Source organism: Acipenser ruthenus, chromosome 18, assembly GCF_902713425.1.
Source record: "Acipenser ruthenus chromosome 18, fAciRut3.2 maternal haplotype, whole genome shotgun sequence".
NCBI lineage: Eukaryota > Metazoa > Chordata > Actinopteri > Acipenseriformes > Acipenseridae > Acipenser > Acipenser ruthenus.
In genome coordinates, this window is record NC_081206.1 from 6,545,783 (window position 1) to 6,563,374 (window position 17,592).

The 17,592-nt window shown below is 39.4% G+C and overlaps 1 protein-coding gene across 1 annotated transcript in view; it reads left to right on the forward strand.

Moving 5' to 3' along the window:
* Window positions 1–207: 207 nt before the first annotated feature.
* The window catches only part of LOC117420258 (laminin subunit alpha-5-like), a 61,137-nt gene continuing 43,752 nt past the window's right edge, over window positions 208–17,592 (forward strand). Inside the window, 2 exon segments of the mRNA XM_058991010.1 lie at window positions 208–729; window positions 3,756–3,908. Of these exon segments, the coding sequence (XP_058846993.1) occupies window positions 448–729; window positions 3,756–3,908 (435 nt within the window). The 5' untranslated portion in view covers window positions 208–447.

Sequence of the window (17,592 nt, forward strand, 5' to 3'; positions counted from 1 at the left end):
CAAAGGGAATGCACTTTATAACTTTTTTTTTTTAAGCAAATTGGTTAATTCCGTTCACCCCACTCCCGGTCCAAAAATAAAAGCCCCTCTAATTATACAACACAATCTAAGAATTAATAATAAAACTCCCTGACCCTTTATGTTTGCTGAGTAAGATCTAAAGCCCAACAGCAAACTCCTATTGTATGAGAAAAACGAGGAGGGAGGGAGCGAGTGGGGGTAAACGAAATTGATGCATCATCAGTTGATTAGGTTTCCCTGGTGAGTTGAACGCTGAGAATTTCGAGTTCCCAAAGCTCTCTCTTTTCACTTAGACGCGCGAGGTGCAGCGGTGCCAGTGATTTATTTGACTGAAGAGACTGTACGGCACTGCAGCTATGAACTAAACTACGGGCTGTACATTTATTTTCTTCGGGATTAGTATATTTTCTTTTATTTTTTTCCCAGATGAAGATGGCGAAAAGAACAGTGGAATTAAACGGGACCGTGGCTTGTACGGCTTGCTTTTTAGTAATTTTATCTACTTTATCGGTAGTCTCTGGACAGACACTTCCCACAAACGGAGTGAATGGATTTAGTTTGCATCCACCTTACTTCAATTTAGCAGAAGGCACTAAAATCACTGCGACCGCAACCTGTGGGGAGGATGGAAACGGAAAAGCTATCCAGGATCTTTACTGCAAACTTGTTGGAGGGCCAGTATCGGGGGACCCGAGCCAGACTATCCAGGTGCATTTCGGAGTTTGTTGACTGTTGTTATTATATTAAAGAAAGCGCTTTAATAATATTTTGTTTATGTGGTCTGTTATGTACCAGATATAAAACAAACACCATATTGTACTGCGCTAGATTTATTATTATTATTATTATTATTATTATTATTATTATTATTATTATTGGCGGTAATGTCTAGTTGATCAAATAGTATATTCTTTATATTTTTTGTCTAGTTGAAACTGATTTATTCAATGCTGGTTTATTTATCCATAGAAACACGTTTTCCTTTTTTTAACATAAAAGCTTCAAAAGGGATTTCAGTCCGAAATAACCTGTCAAATTAACTCCGCAGCTCTCTGGGGAGGCATACCTTCCCAGTGGTCAAACAAAAGGAACTTTTGTTCATTTTTTTGTTTTTGTTTTTTTTACCATTGTGTTTTCCTCGGCTTCACATTACTGTACATTGTATAGCAACATAGGGAGGCAGCTTCACAGTATAGTGAAGTCTTTCTTGTGTTCTCGGGCAGTTTTATGTCGCCTTAAATGCTACGCTCATCATTTCTTCTTTGACGAGTCCAGTTCAAAAAGCCTATCTGCATTCTTTTACCGCAATACAGTGCAGTGAAATGCTACTCTGTCCAAAACTATTCTATAAGTTAAAACGAAGTAGGTCGATTATTTAGTTCATTAATGTAGCCTAACAAACAATGCATTCATTATTTATGGACAGTCTGCTCCCTGTTTGATCTCAGATGGAAGTTTGATTCGTTTTTCATGTGATGTCACAGTTTAGAAGAATTCCTCATACCAATATACGCCCATTAACTAAATCAATGCGCCCTAACAAAATATAATGTATGTATCTCAGATTAGGTTCACAATGAGAAGCCCAGCTTTTAAGGTGTGTTTTCAGTAAGGATTTACACAATTCTCCTTTCTACAAAGGGTTCCCTTGAAGAATGTCTAATTCTTTCAAAGTACAGATAAGAAAGGATCGTGTATAATGAGCGGGCGTGGTAGCGGGTCTTCTTTATATGTAGTTGCTTGAGGTGAATGGATCTCTACATCAAAGAGAGTGCATGTCGACAACTTCCAACACAGTTTATGCCATTCTTAAAACATGCCCCTATAAGTCTAGGATTAGATCTGATAATTACCATAAGCACAGACAGCAGGAAATAAAAAATACTTAAGAGAAAACTTAGAACAGCAGCATACATGCAGTAACTCCATACCGTAACTTGTGTAATACACAGAAATAGCACAGACTTTTTGTACATGTTTCATAAGGGGAACTTTTAAGGTTTATTTGAAACGACAGTGCCCGTCATTGTCACTCGCTGGTGGTAAAATGCTTTTTAAATTCCATTGAAAAAGACACTGTCACCCAGACCAGAGCTTGTTTAACGTCATAAACCGCTGGTCCATGGGTTCACATCTGCTTTTTATTTTTTTTCGTGACGCTGTGGCACTAATTTAGATTTGTTCAGCCATACAGTAAGTGACATTTCTCACAATCCTGCTAATCTGAGATGATTATGAAATTATATTCAGTAGTTAAAATGTCACAGCCTGACAAGGAGACCCTGAGAATAACCGATTCCAAAATAAAGGCCTGATTATAACATTGCATTCTAAACTCTGAAATGTTCTGCAGTGACTTGAGTTCTGGTTGTTACACTGGCTATGCCAAACTTGGGTTGTCTGTAAAAACTGTTTGGAATTTGTTAATTTAAATAATATCATTCCATCCTTTAAATGTTTCTTTTATCATATGATTGTAGTAAGCATAATAGAAAACTGTTTTGCCTGCCACTTGGTAATCTAATTTTCTGGCCCATACAGGAATTTTTTGTTATTATAAACAGTGACATTAATCAAGTTAGAAAATTCCAAACAGTCCTTGTTGATACTCATAATGAAACTGCATTAAAACTCAATTTAACAGAAAAAATATTCCAAAGCTTTACTGTTAACTTACAAAGCGAGAAGCACAGGTACGTGTGCACCTATTTTTCACATCTGTTTACTCCAGGCTGTGATGTCCTTCAATAGACCTCCTGCACCATGTTTCACTTGCTCTGTCACATTGTATAAAAGTGCAAAAATATTGTTGTTGATTTATGCCAATTGCATATAGGAAATAAAATGTTTAGATGTCTAAACTATAAAGGTGATCTGTCTGATTTACTAGTTTGTGTGCTTTTTCCTTATAAAGACTTACCTGTCTTTAAAGACTGTTAGGCTGAAAACCTACCATTTGCACTGTGCCTTGAATTTCTAGAGCCTTTGTTTGAACAGTGCGCTTTAAAGGGATTCTTGTAAAAGTTAAAGAAGTGAACCTGAGAATCTTCCTTTATTAGAGAACCTTTCACAAGCAGCCAGCCAGCCAACAAATGAAAGAAGGCAGGAGGTACAAAAGGCCAGGATCCTGACCTGAGCCGCTCCTCAGTTTAACACAAGCCATTAACAAATGCAATGAGGGAGGACAGAGAGGAAACATTCAGTTTGGGCAGTTTAAAATAGCAGTAATGAATTCCAAAGTGTGTGAAGTTCTGAGCTCGAAAGGGATTACAGTCCCCCGTTAATCCTTTCTTTGGTAGCTTCTTTACAGTTCAGTCCAATAAAGGTCTGATGATAGTGGTCGTTATACCTCTGTGTTTAAGCAAGGCTGAGGAAGATCCTGTTGAGAGGCTCACACCTGCACAGCCAGCTTGTTTAGATGTGGATGCGGATTGTTTTACTTTCGAGTAATCGGCTAAGCAAAATAGACAAACATTTACAGTATAAGCTAAACAAGTAGACAAACATTTCAAAGTTGCTTCAGTTTTAGTAGTAAGTGCTCCTTAGATCTTTAGTACAAATTTGATGAAACGCTGTGAATGTAGCACATACAGCATTATTCTGCATCTTTGTGATGGAAGTAGGCATGGGCATTTGGAACGAGAAGTCACCTTCACCTTCTTTTCCCGATGACGCTGACTTCTCTAATGTTTTACTAGTACCCTCCACTAATTTCTTTTCCTTCTGGTCTGTAGGGTCAGTACTGCGACACTTGCAGAGCTGGGGACAGTGATAGAGCCCACCCCATCACCAATGCTATCGACGGGACTGAGCGCTGGTGGCAGAGCCCGCCGCTCTCCCGGAGCCTGGAGTACAACGAGGTCAATGTCACCCTGGACCTGGGACAGGTGAGGCAATCCGGCTGACACTAAGCAAATTGGATTTTTTTGTAAGCTTGGGTAGTGGTGTCTTTTCTGCAGAGGGAAACTTCAGTGCTGTGCAGAGAAGGAAATACGACTCTCGCTGCATTGCGGTTTGATCCATTCCAGGTTTTACTATAGGTTTAATAAGACATACCTGAGCTTGTTACGTATACACAGTGGCTAATCAAGCTCATCGTAAAAGCTGGAATAGGTGAAACTGCTACTGTATGCAATAGGAGGCTTATTTTCATCCCTACTTTGTTGCACAGCAATTGTTAAAGAAATAAAGTGCTATTTTACCAGCTTGTGTTTCTTTAATTGCAGTGTTCTTACAGCAATAATGAACGGGCAGCTGGTTGTAAAATGATTGAATTTTTCCTTTTAGTGTTTACTTAAAAGAAGTACCTGTCTTTTGCTAAGAGACTAGAGATGAAATAGTGCTTCCTGTTAACAAATTCTCTCAGCTTTGTGTGGGACCTAACATTCACCCTATTTAAAAAAAAAAATAATAATAATTTGAGTTTGAATGAGTGCAGAGTGTAGGATGGATCCTAAATGTATTTTTTACTTTCAAGAGGAAATCGTATATCAGTTTGCATACAATGAAACCAACACTTCTTATGAAAGATATTTCATGGTAGATTTGCTTTCTCAGGCTCATTACGCTACCATTTCAGACTGTATTTTGTTAATCAGTACTTCTTTATTTGTAACCCCCTCAACCCCCATCACTGTAATTAAAGAGCTGTGACTTGCAGCTATCGGTCAATAAACTGGCTTGTTAAAAAACAATATCTGGCAACCCTGGAGCACACAGCATGATCGGGCCCTGCAGCAACAGGACTCTGCAGAGATTCCTGCCTGGAAATGCAGCCTATACTGCAGGAGGGTAGTTTTGTTTCGTTTTAAGGAAGAAATCTTTCTTCTCGAATTGGAATCCGGGTAGCTGCAGAGGAGGTGGTTGCTGCTTGCTTGACCTGTGAGCAGCATTGGAATGCTAGTCTGATCTCTATCTGTACCTGAAGGGATCTGCTAATCCTCCTTTGCCTGGCTTTTTTTTTTTCTTTTTTGATATTTTTCACACAAACTAGCAAGTTTACAGTACAATGATAAAAACCAAACTTGCCTTTGAGCGTTTCTGCAATTGTGATATTGCCACACACATGATAAGTAGCTGGCAAACACTGTACAATATTCCATGCATTCCACAGATGGAACCAACATTAAAACACCAAAATATGACATACTGTAGGAATAAGCTACTTCAATAGTATGAATACAGGTCTTAAGGCTGAAGAAACTGTGACAAAAACAATGGTGCTGTAAAGTTTACACATTCAAGATCTCTAAAGTTGTTCAATGCCATTTTATAAATATTTCTACAACTTTTGAAATCACATCTCTCTCTCTCTCTCTCTCTCTCTCTCTCTCTCTCTCTCTCTCTCTCTCTCTCTCTCTCTCTCTCTCTCTCTCTCTCTCTCTCTCTCTCTCTCTCTCTCTCTCTCTCTCTCTCTCTCTCTCTCTCTCTCTCTATATATATATATATATATATATAATATATATATATATATAATATATATATATATATATATATATATATATAATGTATGTATTTTTTTTTTTACTAACTTTTCAAACTGACAGAAGTTATTTTGAGAATTCTGGGTGTTTCTGCATACCAACCCCCCCCCCATTCCACCCCCCCCACCCCCCCCCCACCCCCCTGAAAATTCCTCTGTCAAATAAATTCTGCTCTGCTCTGAGCATGTTTCAGATGGCAGAGAATGTAACTAGACTCCCATCAGTTGCTCTGTAAATCTGTAACACAGGCCTGTAATTTTAACTTAATGCTTGCAATCGAGGAGGGAAATATGACGTGGATTAAAGTTTTAGCAGTTTTTATAGTTTTATTTAAGCTTCTGTCATCCGCTGTGTTTGGAAATACCAGAGCACATGAGAAGCGGTCATGTTTGACATATCATTCCTCGGGTAGCCTTGTAAATTAAGTATGAGCTCATTCAGAATCAATGGGCGAACGCACATTTAAACTTAATGAGCATTCTGAAGCAAGTGCTATGTTTGCTCTTGCTTTTCTGAAAGCAATAACATATTTGAACACTATTTATCAATAAACATCTCCAAATAAATACTACTTACTACTACTTTGTTTCTTACTAGTTGTATTACATTATTGTCTATTTTTTTCTGTTAAAAAACAATGGAGGGCTCATTTTAAAATAGTGCTACAATGTTATATTGACTGCTTTTCAGAAGACTTCACAGTGCCCTACAGGGCCCTCCCAGAACAACAACACTAACAGTTGATCGCCACGCCCAGTTGCTCAGCATTCACTTCCTGGTCCAGTTTCTGTCTTTTGTTTACCTTTGTATTGTGTGGTAAACTGCTTGAAGATAATGATTGCCTCAAACATTCCGCACACTGTATGCTATTTTTATCTTTCAAACAACCTGTATGAACTGTTACTGTGGCCACTGCTGTGGTGCTGTACATGACTTTTTTAAACTACCCCTTTGCTGTGGTTAGTCGCTTGTCTGTGCTTGCACTCTTAACCACAGGGCTGTAAGGAAGAGGTTAACACTGTTTGCACACCAATGTTTCTGTGGGAATAGACCACTGATTTTCATTCAGTATGTGAGACACAGTAATCTACATTAAGAAAGGTATTGAACTCACACCACACTGGGCCTCTGTCAGTGTTATGGCAAGGGATTCTTCAGTATTGTTGTATGCGTGTTCTGGGGCTGAATCAAAAAAAGATTAAAAGATATTAGGCCATAACGATTCTCTCTCTCCTCTCTCTCTCTCTCCTCTCTCTCTCTCTCTCTCTCTCTCTCTCTGGATTTCCTTCATGCTTCAATGTTTATTTTTAGGTTCTACTACACAAAGATGTTGGAAAATTGGAATCTCTTTAGGGCATTTATTAGTTCTTTGCTTACTGTTAAAATACATTGTCTCATTCCACAGATTATAAGCGTCGTGTTTAAATACAGTAGGGGTTAAACCCTAGGATTTCCTTATGTGTTGTCTGTGATTGAAGCGTAAAAATTATTTTAAAGAAAATGAAAGAGACATTGTTATGTTATGTTTTAACAAAGTAATGTCCAAATAAACTTATGTAATCACACATCAATCCTGATACCAATGAAAAATAAATATATATTATAATCAGTCCAGCCAGGACAGGTGGATGTGATGCTATGTTTTAGGCTCTGGTGCAATAGTGAACGTTACTTGGTTGACGTCATTAAAAGGTTTTATTTGGCGAGTGCATTTTAGGTTGGCCGGTAAAGATTCCCTGATTAATTCCATTTATCGGAGTCGCCCTTTCCCTGGAGCCAAACCTTGTGAGTATCTGAAAGAATGCAAACCCTAAAAATGGATTTCCAAAGAGAATCTGCTGTTAGTGGAGTAACCTCTGCCTGCCTGAGTTCTGCTGAGTGATGTGGCAGGGAAGTTCCAAATACCTTTTGAACATTTCCATTGACTTCAGGCAGGTTATATGTCTGCTGCTTTTGTCATGGTACCGTATCGGTGGATATACTGAACATAATGTCTGCTGTAATGTATAGGTCAAATCCAACACCCTGAAGGCAGAGACCCGGATTTTCTTATCCTACTGAATAATCTCTTGCATGGGAGACCTCAACTGAACATTTGTTTGAAGCTCGAGTGAGTGCTTTGAGCCAGACAGAATGAGAGAGTAGCAAGTGTTAGCTAGCAACGCCAAATAAGTAGTCATAACATGGCTCCTTTCCATACTGTCCCCTGGAGAATTGCCATAAGATGAAGCAATGTGTATTTCCAAATTGAGGTAGATTGTGGAGTGCATACGTGCTGCAATGCAAGCATTGCTCTGTGATGGAGAACAGGTTGTGGTGTTTGTCCATTTAATTAACCCCATCCACTGCAGCTGTTTTTCGACACCCAGAGCTAAACAGCAACAATAAAATATATAGACCCTGCAAAGCCTCCTACATCTACCTGACCAACTTTTTTTGAGTATTGAGATGAATCCATAATTATGTTTTTAAAGAGACTTGGAACACTCTCCCTTAAGTATCTGCCTCATTGTCTTCCTTTTAACCCAATGAAGTTTTTGTCATTCATTTCTAAATCATACCAGAGTCAACCAGACCAGTAGCTCAGCGTATCACTATAGCATCAGTGGTAGTGTGTGCAGTTGTGGTTCAGTGTGCCAGAATCAGGTCCTCCATTCAACAAGTGGATCGTTTACAGAAGTGATAACATCTCCAAGCTCGGTGCCAGTGGGGATATGCACTTCCCTTTTCTCAGTTGTATTTCTTAATGGACAAGACTTCCTGAATTGTGATTGAACCTCTCCTTACTGTACTTTCATTTGAGCTGCGTACAACATTAAAGCAGCAACCCTTGTTCTGCGTTTCATTGCTGTTTCCTCTGGTTCCGTTAACGCACACATTTCTGATTGCGATCCGTACACCCTGCCAGTTCTCACGGTTTGCCATTGCAGTGCATGTGTATGGACTGGGAACTCTGTGTGGATTGTTGATGGCATCGCTATTTGAAAAGCCTGCTATTTAGTGTGACGGGGGGGGGTTGTTAACTGATACATGACCCTGACCTCTAAAGCACCCGCATACAGTAAAACAACATGCTACCTACAGATAGTATGGGCTTTGTTCTGCCTTTCAAGAGCATTCTAGAAGCATCGCTGGGGTATCATGGTGTTGGTATGTGGAGCGGCCCTGCAAAGGAGGGGCCTACAAAGCTCTCACTGTACAGGGCCTGTGATACCTCGCTGTCAGGACAGGAACTGTAGCCGTCTTGTCAGAGCTCCTCTCTCTCTCCCAACCCCTCGCTCTTTCATCATGCTTACTGAGCAGGAAAATGAGTTTGGCTGCACTCTGCAGACCCAGCCTTAATAGGAGAGGTTTGAGACTAAAGCAAGAGAAAAAATTAACCACAAGGCTGGAGGATTAAGGTGCAGAGCTGATGGCGTGACAGTCACAGAGAGGATATACTGTTATTCTTTCAACACTGTAGACTTGTATGCAGGTCTAGAAAAGATAGCTCCACTCAAAACAGCAGTAAACTGATCTGTGTATGCCTATGCCCACTTTGATTTATTTTCCAGTTACGAAGACACTCTCATTATATAATTAGTTATCCTGTGGCACTCTGTTTTTCTATATAAGATCACTTGGCGTTGAAAGATTTAATCAGACGTTCACTGGGAAAAGTGACGTTCTGTTTGAAATGTTTGCTGTAATAAGATAAGCGCATTAATGATATCTTATTCCCTTGTTCTGCTTACTCATTTTACCAGTACAGGTGCCAGATTCCACTGCTTAAACCCAGTCTTGTTGGCTAAAGGTATATAATTAGTCACACTGGCATTCACCTGTGTGTCAGGATCACACCTGTTGTATATTATTAGTCAGACACTGGTGTTCACCTGTGTGTCAGGATCAAACCTGTTGTATTGGCTTGTGGCCATGCTTTTTTTAAACAGTTATTAAAATCAATATATAAATCATCAGCCTCGAGACATGATTTTTTTTTTTTTTTGTGCTTTACTACCACTTACAGCACCTTGCACCTATCCCGGGTTAAGGGATATAATATAATTGATAAATGTGGGTGCGCTTCTTGTATGAAGTGGGTAATATGAAAGTACCTGTTGGTGCTAAATACTTTACACTGCCCTTGTGAATGTGGGGCTGTAGCGATAGTGATAGTCAGGCTGCCATAATTCACATGCATTTTAATAACTGAATAACTGAGAAAACTTAGGTAACATGCAATCTTCATAGTAATTCAGCAATTTCCAGTATTTTATCCCTAAGAAAGTAAGTGCTCAGAAGGACCTGACCTTTTCATTCTGGTGAGATGTTGCAGTCTGGTTGGATTTTACAGTGTTGAACTGAGGAGGTAATTCCCAAGATAAGCATGTCGTGCTCTTAAAGCACCACCTGTTTGCTCTTTAAACAATAAAAAAAAAACAAGACAGAAAAGTTGTTAAACCAAGAGCTAATGTTTCCTTAATTGGCCCTTGTGTAGTATTTACCCAGGGCAGTGTGCTGAGAATTCAGATTGACCCTTTTGTTTCCACTGTGACTGCAAATCAAAGACCTCCAAAGTGTTCTGTGTATCCGTGGGACCCTCTGTTGTTTAAAGGGTCAGGGTCCAAGGACTTAAATAATGAATATTTAGTAACTTCAATACTCAAGATAAGGAGGGCATACTTCAGCCCACAATTCTTTAAAATGTGTTGTAACCTTTGCAGTGTGCTCAAACCAGCCTCACTAGCCCATGCAGGAGCTGCTAGCTGTAGCTCACAAAATATTGGGACACCAAACACAAAATATGGAATTTCTTATTAGATATTAGCAACAAGCAAGTGTCTTTTTATTTAATGATGAATGGTGTAGCAATCGCTTTATAACTGCATTTGAAACCCATTAATTGACTAATTTTCATCCATAATATTCTAATATAAGTAACAATTATTATACATTTTCAAAAGGATATTACACTATTGGTTGGTTATAGTAACTCAACTTTGAATTATTATCAGCACTTCTACTTGCTGCATCTCATAGACTATTGATTGAGAAACTATAGAATTTCACATTTCTAAATGTAAATTGCTATACAATTACCCCTCTCTGTTCAATAACCAGGCCCCTAGAATGACTGTGCAAGATTCTACATCTTTCAGGCACAGTGCTCTAGCTTACTGTATCCCCCCATCCCTCCACATTGATTGCTGGGTCTTTTAAGAGTTTATTTTACTCCAGTGCAAACGTTGATTTATCTAAAACTTGGGACAGGCATCCCTGAACCGCTGAAGGAAACTCTCAGACTGTTTAAACTTTGCTTCGGGAGATGGTTGGATAAAAGGAAGGCACACATTTGATTAGAGAATGCTTGTACTTTAGGTGTTTTTATTTACCTTAGTTCAGAAGAAAATACCATTTAAAAAAAGAAAAGAACTAAAAAAAAAAACATTTGCCAGAGGATAGTCTTTTACTGTCCATACGTGGCATTCTGCTTGTGAAGACGCCTCCCACCATTTTTGGCTTCTGGGTATTGCCTAATTGCCTGTCAAGAGCAAGTTACAACACTGAGAGGCCATCAATCTGCCATGCTAAAGTCCATCACAATTTAGTATGTGATTTTATAGGAATGTGGGAGGTCTCCCATAAATGATATGGAAATCTACCTCTGATTGATATTACCCAGTGTCAATGTACATTGTCTAAGCTTTAGTCTGCTATCCCCATACCAGAGTTCAGTGTGTACTGTTCTTGACATATAGAAAGTAAAAAGACCTCATATTGGTTTTGTCTTTTGCCCTGGATGTTTTGAATTCCCTAAGCTTTAGGTGCTGGGTGGTCCTTGTTACGACGGGCCTTTAATGGCGTATAGGTTTGAAGTATTGTACTTAGCCTCTTTGTTTTTTCCTTGGTGTAGTAGATGAGGGTTAGTATTAAGGAAGGCGGATGTTGAAACTGTTCTCTTTCCCTCTTTGCAAAATCTTCAGATGCTTCAGACTTCCGACTGTTCCTCCCTTGCAGACAAAGGGGCTTTCTGACTTGCCATCTTTTATTATGATCTTGTTGTGTGGGCCTGGATCCTGTTAATGTCTGAACCACAGACGTGCCTTTTCAGTTTTTAATTGACTTGAGCCTGTAATGGTGGTGTTTACTCTTATCTTTAGTATTTTGAAGCACCTTCAAGAATGACACTGTACCAAAGTCTTTTTAGAATGTATACGCTTGTCCGTTCTTCACAGGCATGTATATTGTTGTTAGTCTGAACCCTGAACCTCAGTGTGATTTTAATATGAGTGGATTGTCTGATTTACCTTTCCAGGCTATATAGCTTCTTACCATCTGTCTTTTACTACCCTTATGGCTTTCTGGTAACGACAGAATCAAAAGGGCCATGGCTACAAAGACAAAGCTTCGGTCGTTTAGAAGTGCTCCAGCCTCGGCTTGTGTTTTGTAATGGAGAGTGTTCTAAGATTTATATACTTAATAAGAAAACAAGTAGCCTGCAGTATGTCAAGAACACAGGACTTGCACAGAGCGAATCATTTCTGTTGTCACAACAGTTTTTTTGTAAGGTAAACTTGGTGAGAACCAAAAACAACTGCTTTTCAGCAGGCCATAAAGCCTGGGGGAAGGGTTGGGGGTGGAATTCTGGCAAGAACAATGAGTTTAACCCTCATCGGTTGAAGAGAAGCCTACTGGAAAACTGTATATCGGTTGGATATTTCATATTTTGATGTGTTAAAAACCTGCAGAAATGTTTCAGCTTTCTGTTAAATATCAGGGACAGAGAAGCTCTAACCACAAAAACAAAATACTACTTTTGTTTTATAAACAAAGGCATTTTTTTAATACTGTTAATACAAAAAATGTGAATTAAAAAGGAAAGCAGCCAAGCTCTTTGGTACGGTCCAGTCATGCCAGTACTTGAGTTTTAGCATGCCTGGGTTGTTTTTCAGTATGAATCGTGTAGCTGATTTAAGCTATCTTGAGTCAGTTTGACATCTGTGAGGGTTTTTAACATGCTCCCCTGGGAGGCAGGCTGTTTTATTTAAGGAAGACTCAGAAACTGAACCCTCCACCTGCTCATTTAACCTTCCCCCTACACCCTTATCACAGGTTTCCTTACAAGCTCATCACTCAAAATTGGCTGCCGTGATGATATCTGGCCTGCGCCTTTTATGAGACAGCTTTAGAAGTAACCTTTACCTTTGTGTTTCTCCTCACAAAGTTTAGCTCCTGTTTGTCTTCTTTGATGGATGTAACAGTAACAGTGAAAAGGGTGGGCAAGATATTATGAAAACATGAACTATAGACTCTCTTTCACTGGTACTGTGGGGGGAAAAGGTCAAGTGGTTAAAAATTTACACACAAAAATACCACCTTGGTGTGGGCCAATGTGGAGCCAAAAAAACATAATAAAAAAGCATTAACCTTTCCTTAAAATAATGACCATAGAGGTCTGGAGAGCTTTTTAGTAAATATCATTACCTTTCCCTTCCCAAACTCCCTCATGGTTCTGCTTGTAAAGTAGCTGCAGGATTGGGTCTGGTACAGTCCAGACCCAAATGCTTAAGAGGTGCTGTACCTCAGAGCCATTCCTTTCCAATTGAAAATCAAGTTCTACAAACTGTTCGAAAAGGTGAAAAGAGCCATTGGATACCCACCCTGAATCCATTTTAAGCAAGTGAAGTACAGCAGGCCTGGTGAATTTGGATTTTTCTCAGAACCCTGTACTCCTAGTGACTTGCTTATATGCCACACAGCTTGAGAGCGGTGAAACTGAAACTACTATTATTATTTATTTCTTAGCAGACGCCCTTATCCAGGGCGACTTACAATCGTAAGCAAATACATTTCAAGTGTTACAATACAAGTAATACAATAAGAGCACAACTGAAAAGAATAACCAACTGGCAATTGCCCATTGCTCTAGGGATTTAAGATTTATTGTGTGTTATAGTGTTTTTGAGGTGAGGTTAAAATGGCTTGTTAGTCTGCATTAGACTCTGAATGTGTCAACAGCTGTCAGTGGCTTCCTCCAAAGGGAGATGTGGTGCCCGGGCTCAAATTCAATATTTTTTGTTCTTACTTGCTAAAATAACTGTGGATTCTGAAAATGCGGCGGTACAGATTTCTGATCTACAAGGTAAGTAAAAGCCAGTGCCAACCAAGAAGCCACAACATGGCCTGCTTGCCTGTGCAAGGGACTTTGCCTGACAGTAATCCTGTAAGCACTGCTTGAACGCAGGTGTTTCTGACAGAGAAACTGGTGAAGCAGCTGGCACAGGAACCGGCCTTGTTCTGGCTGTGTTGAGCTATGGTTTTATGTTCCCTAATAAATGTGGTATTCATTGCTTCAGTTTTATTATTGCCATAAACTGGAAGACAAGCTTCATAGCTCATGTACAGTGCTAGGCATTACATTTTTATTTATCTGTGGAATCTTGTTCTACAGTATTCAGGTGTTTTTCTTTTTGTGTTGGAGTCTGCTATCTAATTTTACTATTAAGATTAAGAACAGTGCAGTATGTTCCGTTTACAATTTTATCATAACACTACAAATTGCTTTAGAAAACGAAAAAGCATTTATCACTGACGTTTTTGTCGTCTTGTTCTTTTTAAGGCACTAAAAAAAGTAGCCTCTGTGTTTCTATGACTGTGCAGTACCTCTTGGGTGACAAACATGTGCAATTGTTATTTAGACAGGCTGGACTTCTAGTCCAGAGCTTCATTTAAGCTGCAGAAATGTTGTTGCCAAAAATAGCTAATTGGTAAAAAGGAGAGAACCTCCTTACACTTGTCAAAGACAGTTAAGATGAATGGTACTTTATCTTACAGTTCATAGCTAGTTACAAGGGCATTTCTTGGGTCAAATGTTTGTGTAATTTCTTTGTTCCTTCAATGTTGTTTGGCCAGACCATTAGTTTAAGTTGATTTCTCTTTGGCACCAAGAACATACAGTAGGTATTTATATGTATACTTTGGCAGGGAGCTCATAGCCTTGGATGATCCCAGCATTTGTTTTACAGTACTTGCAAAGCCTCTGCAAACAGGGCTTGAGGGACCAGTTATGTCAAGGAAGCTGCTGGAAGTAACAATTGGCTTATTTTCCAGGGGGCGAGTTATCTCTTCTATCCTGGACTTGGTCCAGACATGTGTGGTACTGTAGCTTTCTGATGGACTCCAATTAGCCATGGCAGGGATCTCAGTCACGGCCCATTTTTCTTTGAGTTTTGTTTGAATTATTTTGGAATACACATATTTGTGGGCCACACTTTTATCTGGTCTAACCAGCATTCACTAAATAATTGTATGTCTGCTTGACAAGATTAAAGTTTCAGCCGAGTGCACGTTGTCTGGTGGTATTACAGTGGTTTTAAATATATATATGTGCAGCTGGAAATGAAGGTTAATACGTTTTGCTCATGCTCAATATGTTTAATCTTTCATATCATTTGTGTGATCAGAAGTAAATTGCCACAGTTCCAGCTTGGTCAGCAGATCATTAGTCTGAAAAGTGGGCGGGGCGGGGCGGGGCGGGGCGGGGCGGGGGGGGGGGGGGGTGACGGGGGGAGGAGGAGAAGACGACTTAGAATGGATGCTGACACAACAAAAATGATTTCCACTCCCTCAGATGGCGAGCGATTGAGTCATGGCAGAAGATATTAATTTGTTCTGAAGCTGTGCCTGGGTTCTGTGAGGATTTTTTTAATTAGCCATACTGGGTGCACAGGAACTCCTCTCAAGCATTGTGGTACAATGTGTACTTTCTGTGGAATATTCCCAGTGCTTTAACCAAAACAAAGTTCAAAAGTGTCAAAAGTTTATAAGAAGGTTGATTTAAAAATCATTATCTAATAAATTAGGAACAGCCTACAATATGAGCGTGTGTTGTGTGTCATGCTGGTATATATAAATGGATGCTATACTGTAGATAATAAAAAGCTGTGTTGTATATTAACAGAAGGTTTTTGTTTGACCATACCTACACAATCCTTATTTCAAGATTTTTAATGAGTACATCTAATTGAACAAATCTAACTCAATGATGATCTAGGGGGTTGGGGGGTTGGGAATAGTTGCTAATCCCTTTAAAGAGAAGTCTGGAAATTGGTGTTCTTCAGATCTTAGACCTCAGGAAAGTATTCATCAGGAATTTTGTAATCCTCTTTTTAAAGTGTCTGCTTGCAGTGGATCAGTACTATTGGTGGAGCCTGTAATTGCAGGCTGAGAGTGAGGAGCAGGTCTCTGGGACACCTGTCTCTGGTTCGGATGGTGTTAAAGCTGGTGACAGAGTGTTTGAACCAGGTGTTTCAAGAACCCACTGCCTTCAGGTATAAAGAAATGAAGGGGCTTTGTTTGAGAAGTGCATTCTTTAGCTTCCACTACCTGAGGCACCTTATAATGATGGCAGCAAATCGATATGAATTACAGGGGAATACTCAAGCTGCTATTTCTTCTGGAGTTTCTTGTCGTTTTGGGCAAGCAGCACTGCTGCTTAATAGCTGTAATTTTACCTACTGGTCTCGTCACAAACATTATGTACATGTATATATTAAATGAACATTAGTATTACAGGAAAATGTTAGGTCCTCGATTACACAGTAATAATTTCTTTCTGCTGGCCTTATATGACTACTCAACTTTTATTACCTATTTCTGGATGAATAACTCCTGTTGACAGGGCTGTATCGGCGTGCAAGACCATTTCTCATCCCAGTGTTTGCACAGAGGTGCTGCTTGCTGTTTCAAGACCGCCTGTGAAATGTTATCAAATAGGATTCTGCAAACCAGGCCCACTCCTGAGATCCGGGAAGGGTGATTTGGAGACGTCACAGACCGCACAAGTCAGGTTTGGGAAAGGAAGCCGATTCCCCCAGAACCGCATTGTACTTGGATGTCTAGGAATTTCTCTGGCCAAGGAAGCTTCAAGCTATCAGACAGATATTTTTATACAGTAGAACCCCAAAGTTCCAAACTTATTGGCAATGGAGAATGTTGAGAAGACTGAAATGTCTAACTCTGAGCCTCTTATTTTCAATGATTTAATAAATGCGTACAATATTAATCAAGTTCTGCATCTTTAACATGAAGAGTGATAACTGGAAAGAAAAGCCAGAGAGTTGTGTTAAACTGTTGAAACCTCAGCCTCTGCTCTTAGACATCTTTTACTGTAAGACTCTATTTAAGGTTTCAAGTAATGTGCTCAGGATGACTGTGGGGTTTATACTGTAACTTTTAGGTTCTACTGTATGTATTTCTGTGACTTTTTTAGTTTTTTTTAAATAACGCATTCATTTTTCATGCCTCCTGAATTTGTCCTGCCAAATTGGAAACATGCCCTATTGAAAAACAAACATGACTGCTAAAAGAATTCCTAGGAAATAACAACACAATGCACTGTGTGATGCAGATTGTCTGAAATGTGATAACAAGTGATGTAATAAGGCTGGGTGCTCCATGTGAACTGAAAGGTATGGGCTAATATATGTATAAAGACCAATGATTTTAATAATACACATATATTTAGTTTGACACACCACTTGCTGATTTATTTTGTGGTTTCCGGGACGCCATTGTTCTGCACTTGTCTTTTAATCTGCTCTAGTGGATGGGAGCCTCTGTTCTGAAATAAAAAGAAGGAACCTGCAGGCACATGTTGAAAGCATGATTGTAAATAGGGTTTAGCATTTCTGCCATCGCCTTGTGTTGTCAACCTTGAACCCACCCCCACACTGCCTCCAGGCATTCATTATTGCGAGCAAATGCAAGCTAAAGCAACATATATGGGTAATATTTGCATTTATGTTCAAGTAAATCAATACTGTGTATGGTGGAGGATTTGTTTGTGGGGAAGCTTTACTCATCATAGTCCCGTTTACCTCTTGTGGTATTTCAATTTGCCTAAGAGATGTTTCTAAGTAAGCAAGCAGACAGATAAGACCCAGCACTTGCCTAGCACGGTACTTGACTTGTGTATGGAAAAGTTGTTTTTTTTTTTTACGAGAGAAGCATTTCAGTTACTGGCCACATCAGTAGATAAATTGAGGAACTCTGCTGGAATGGGAAGGTCTGTGTTATCCAAGTTGCCCATCATGTTCACATCCTG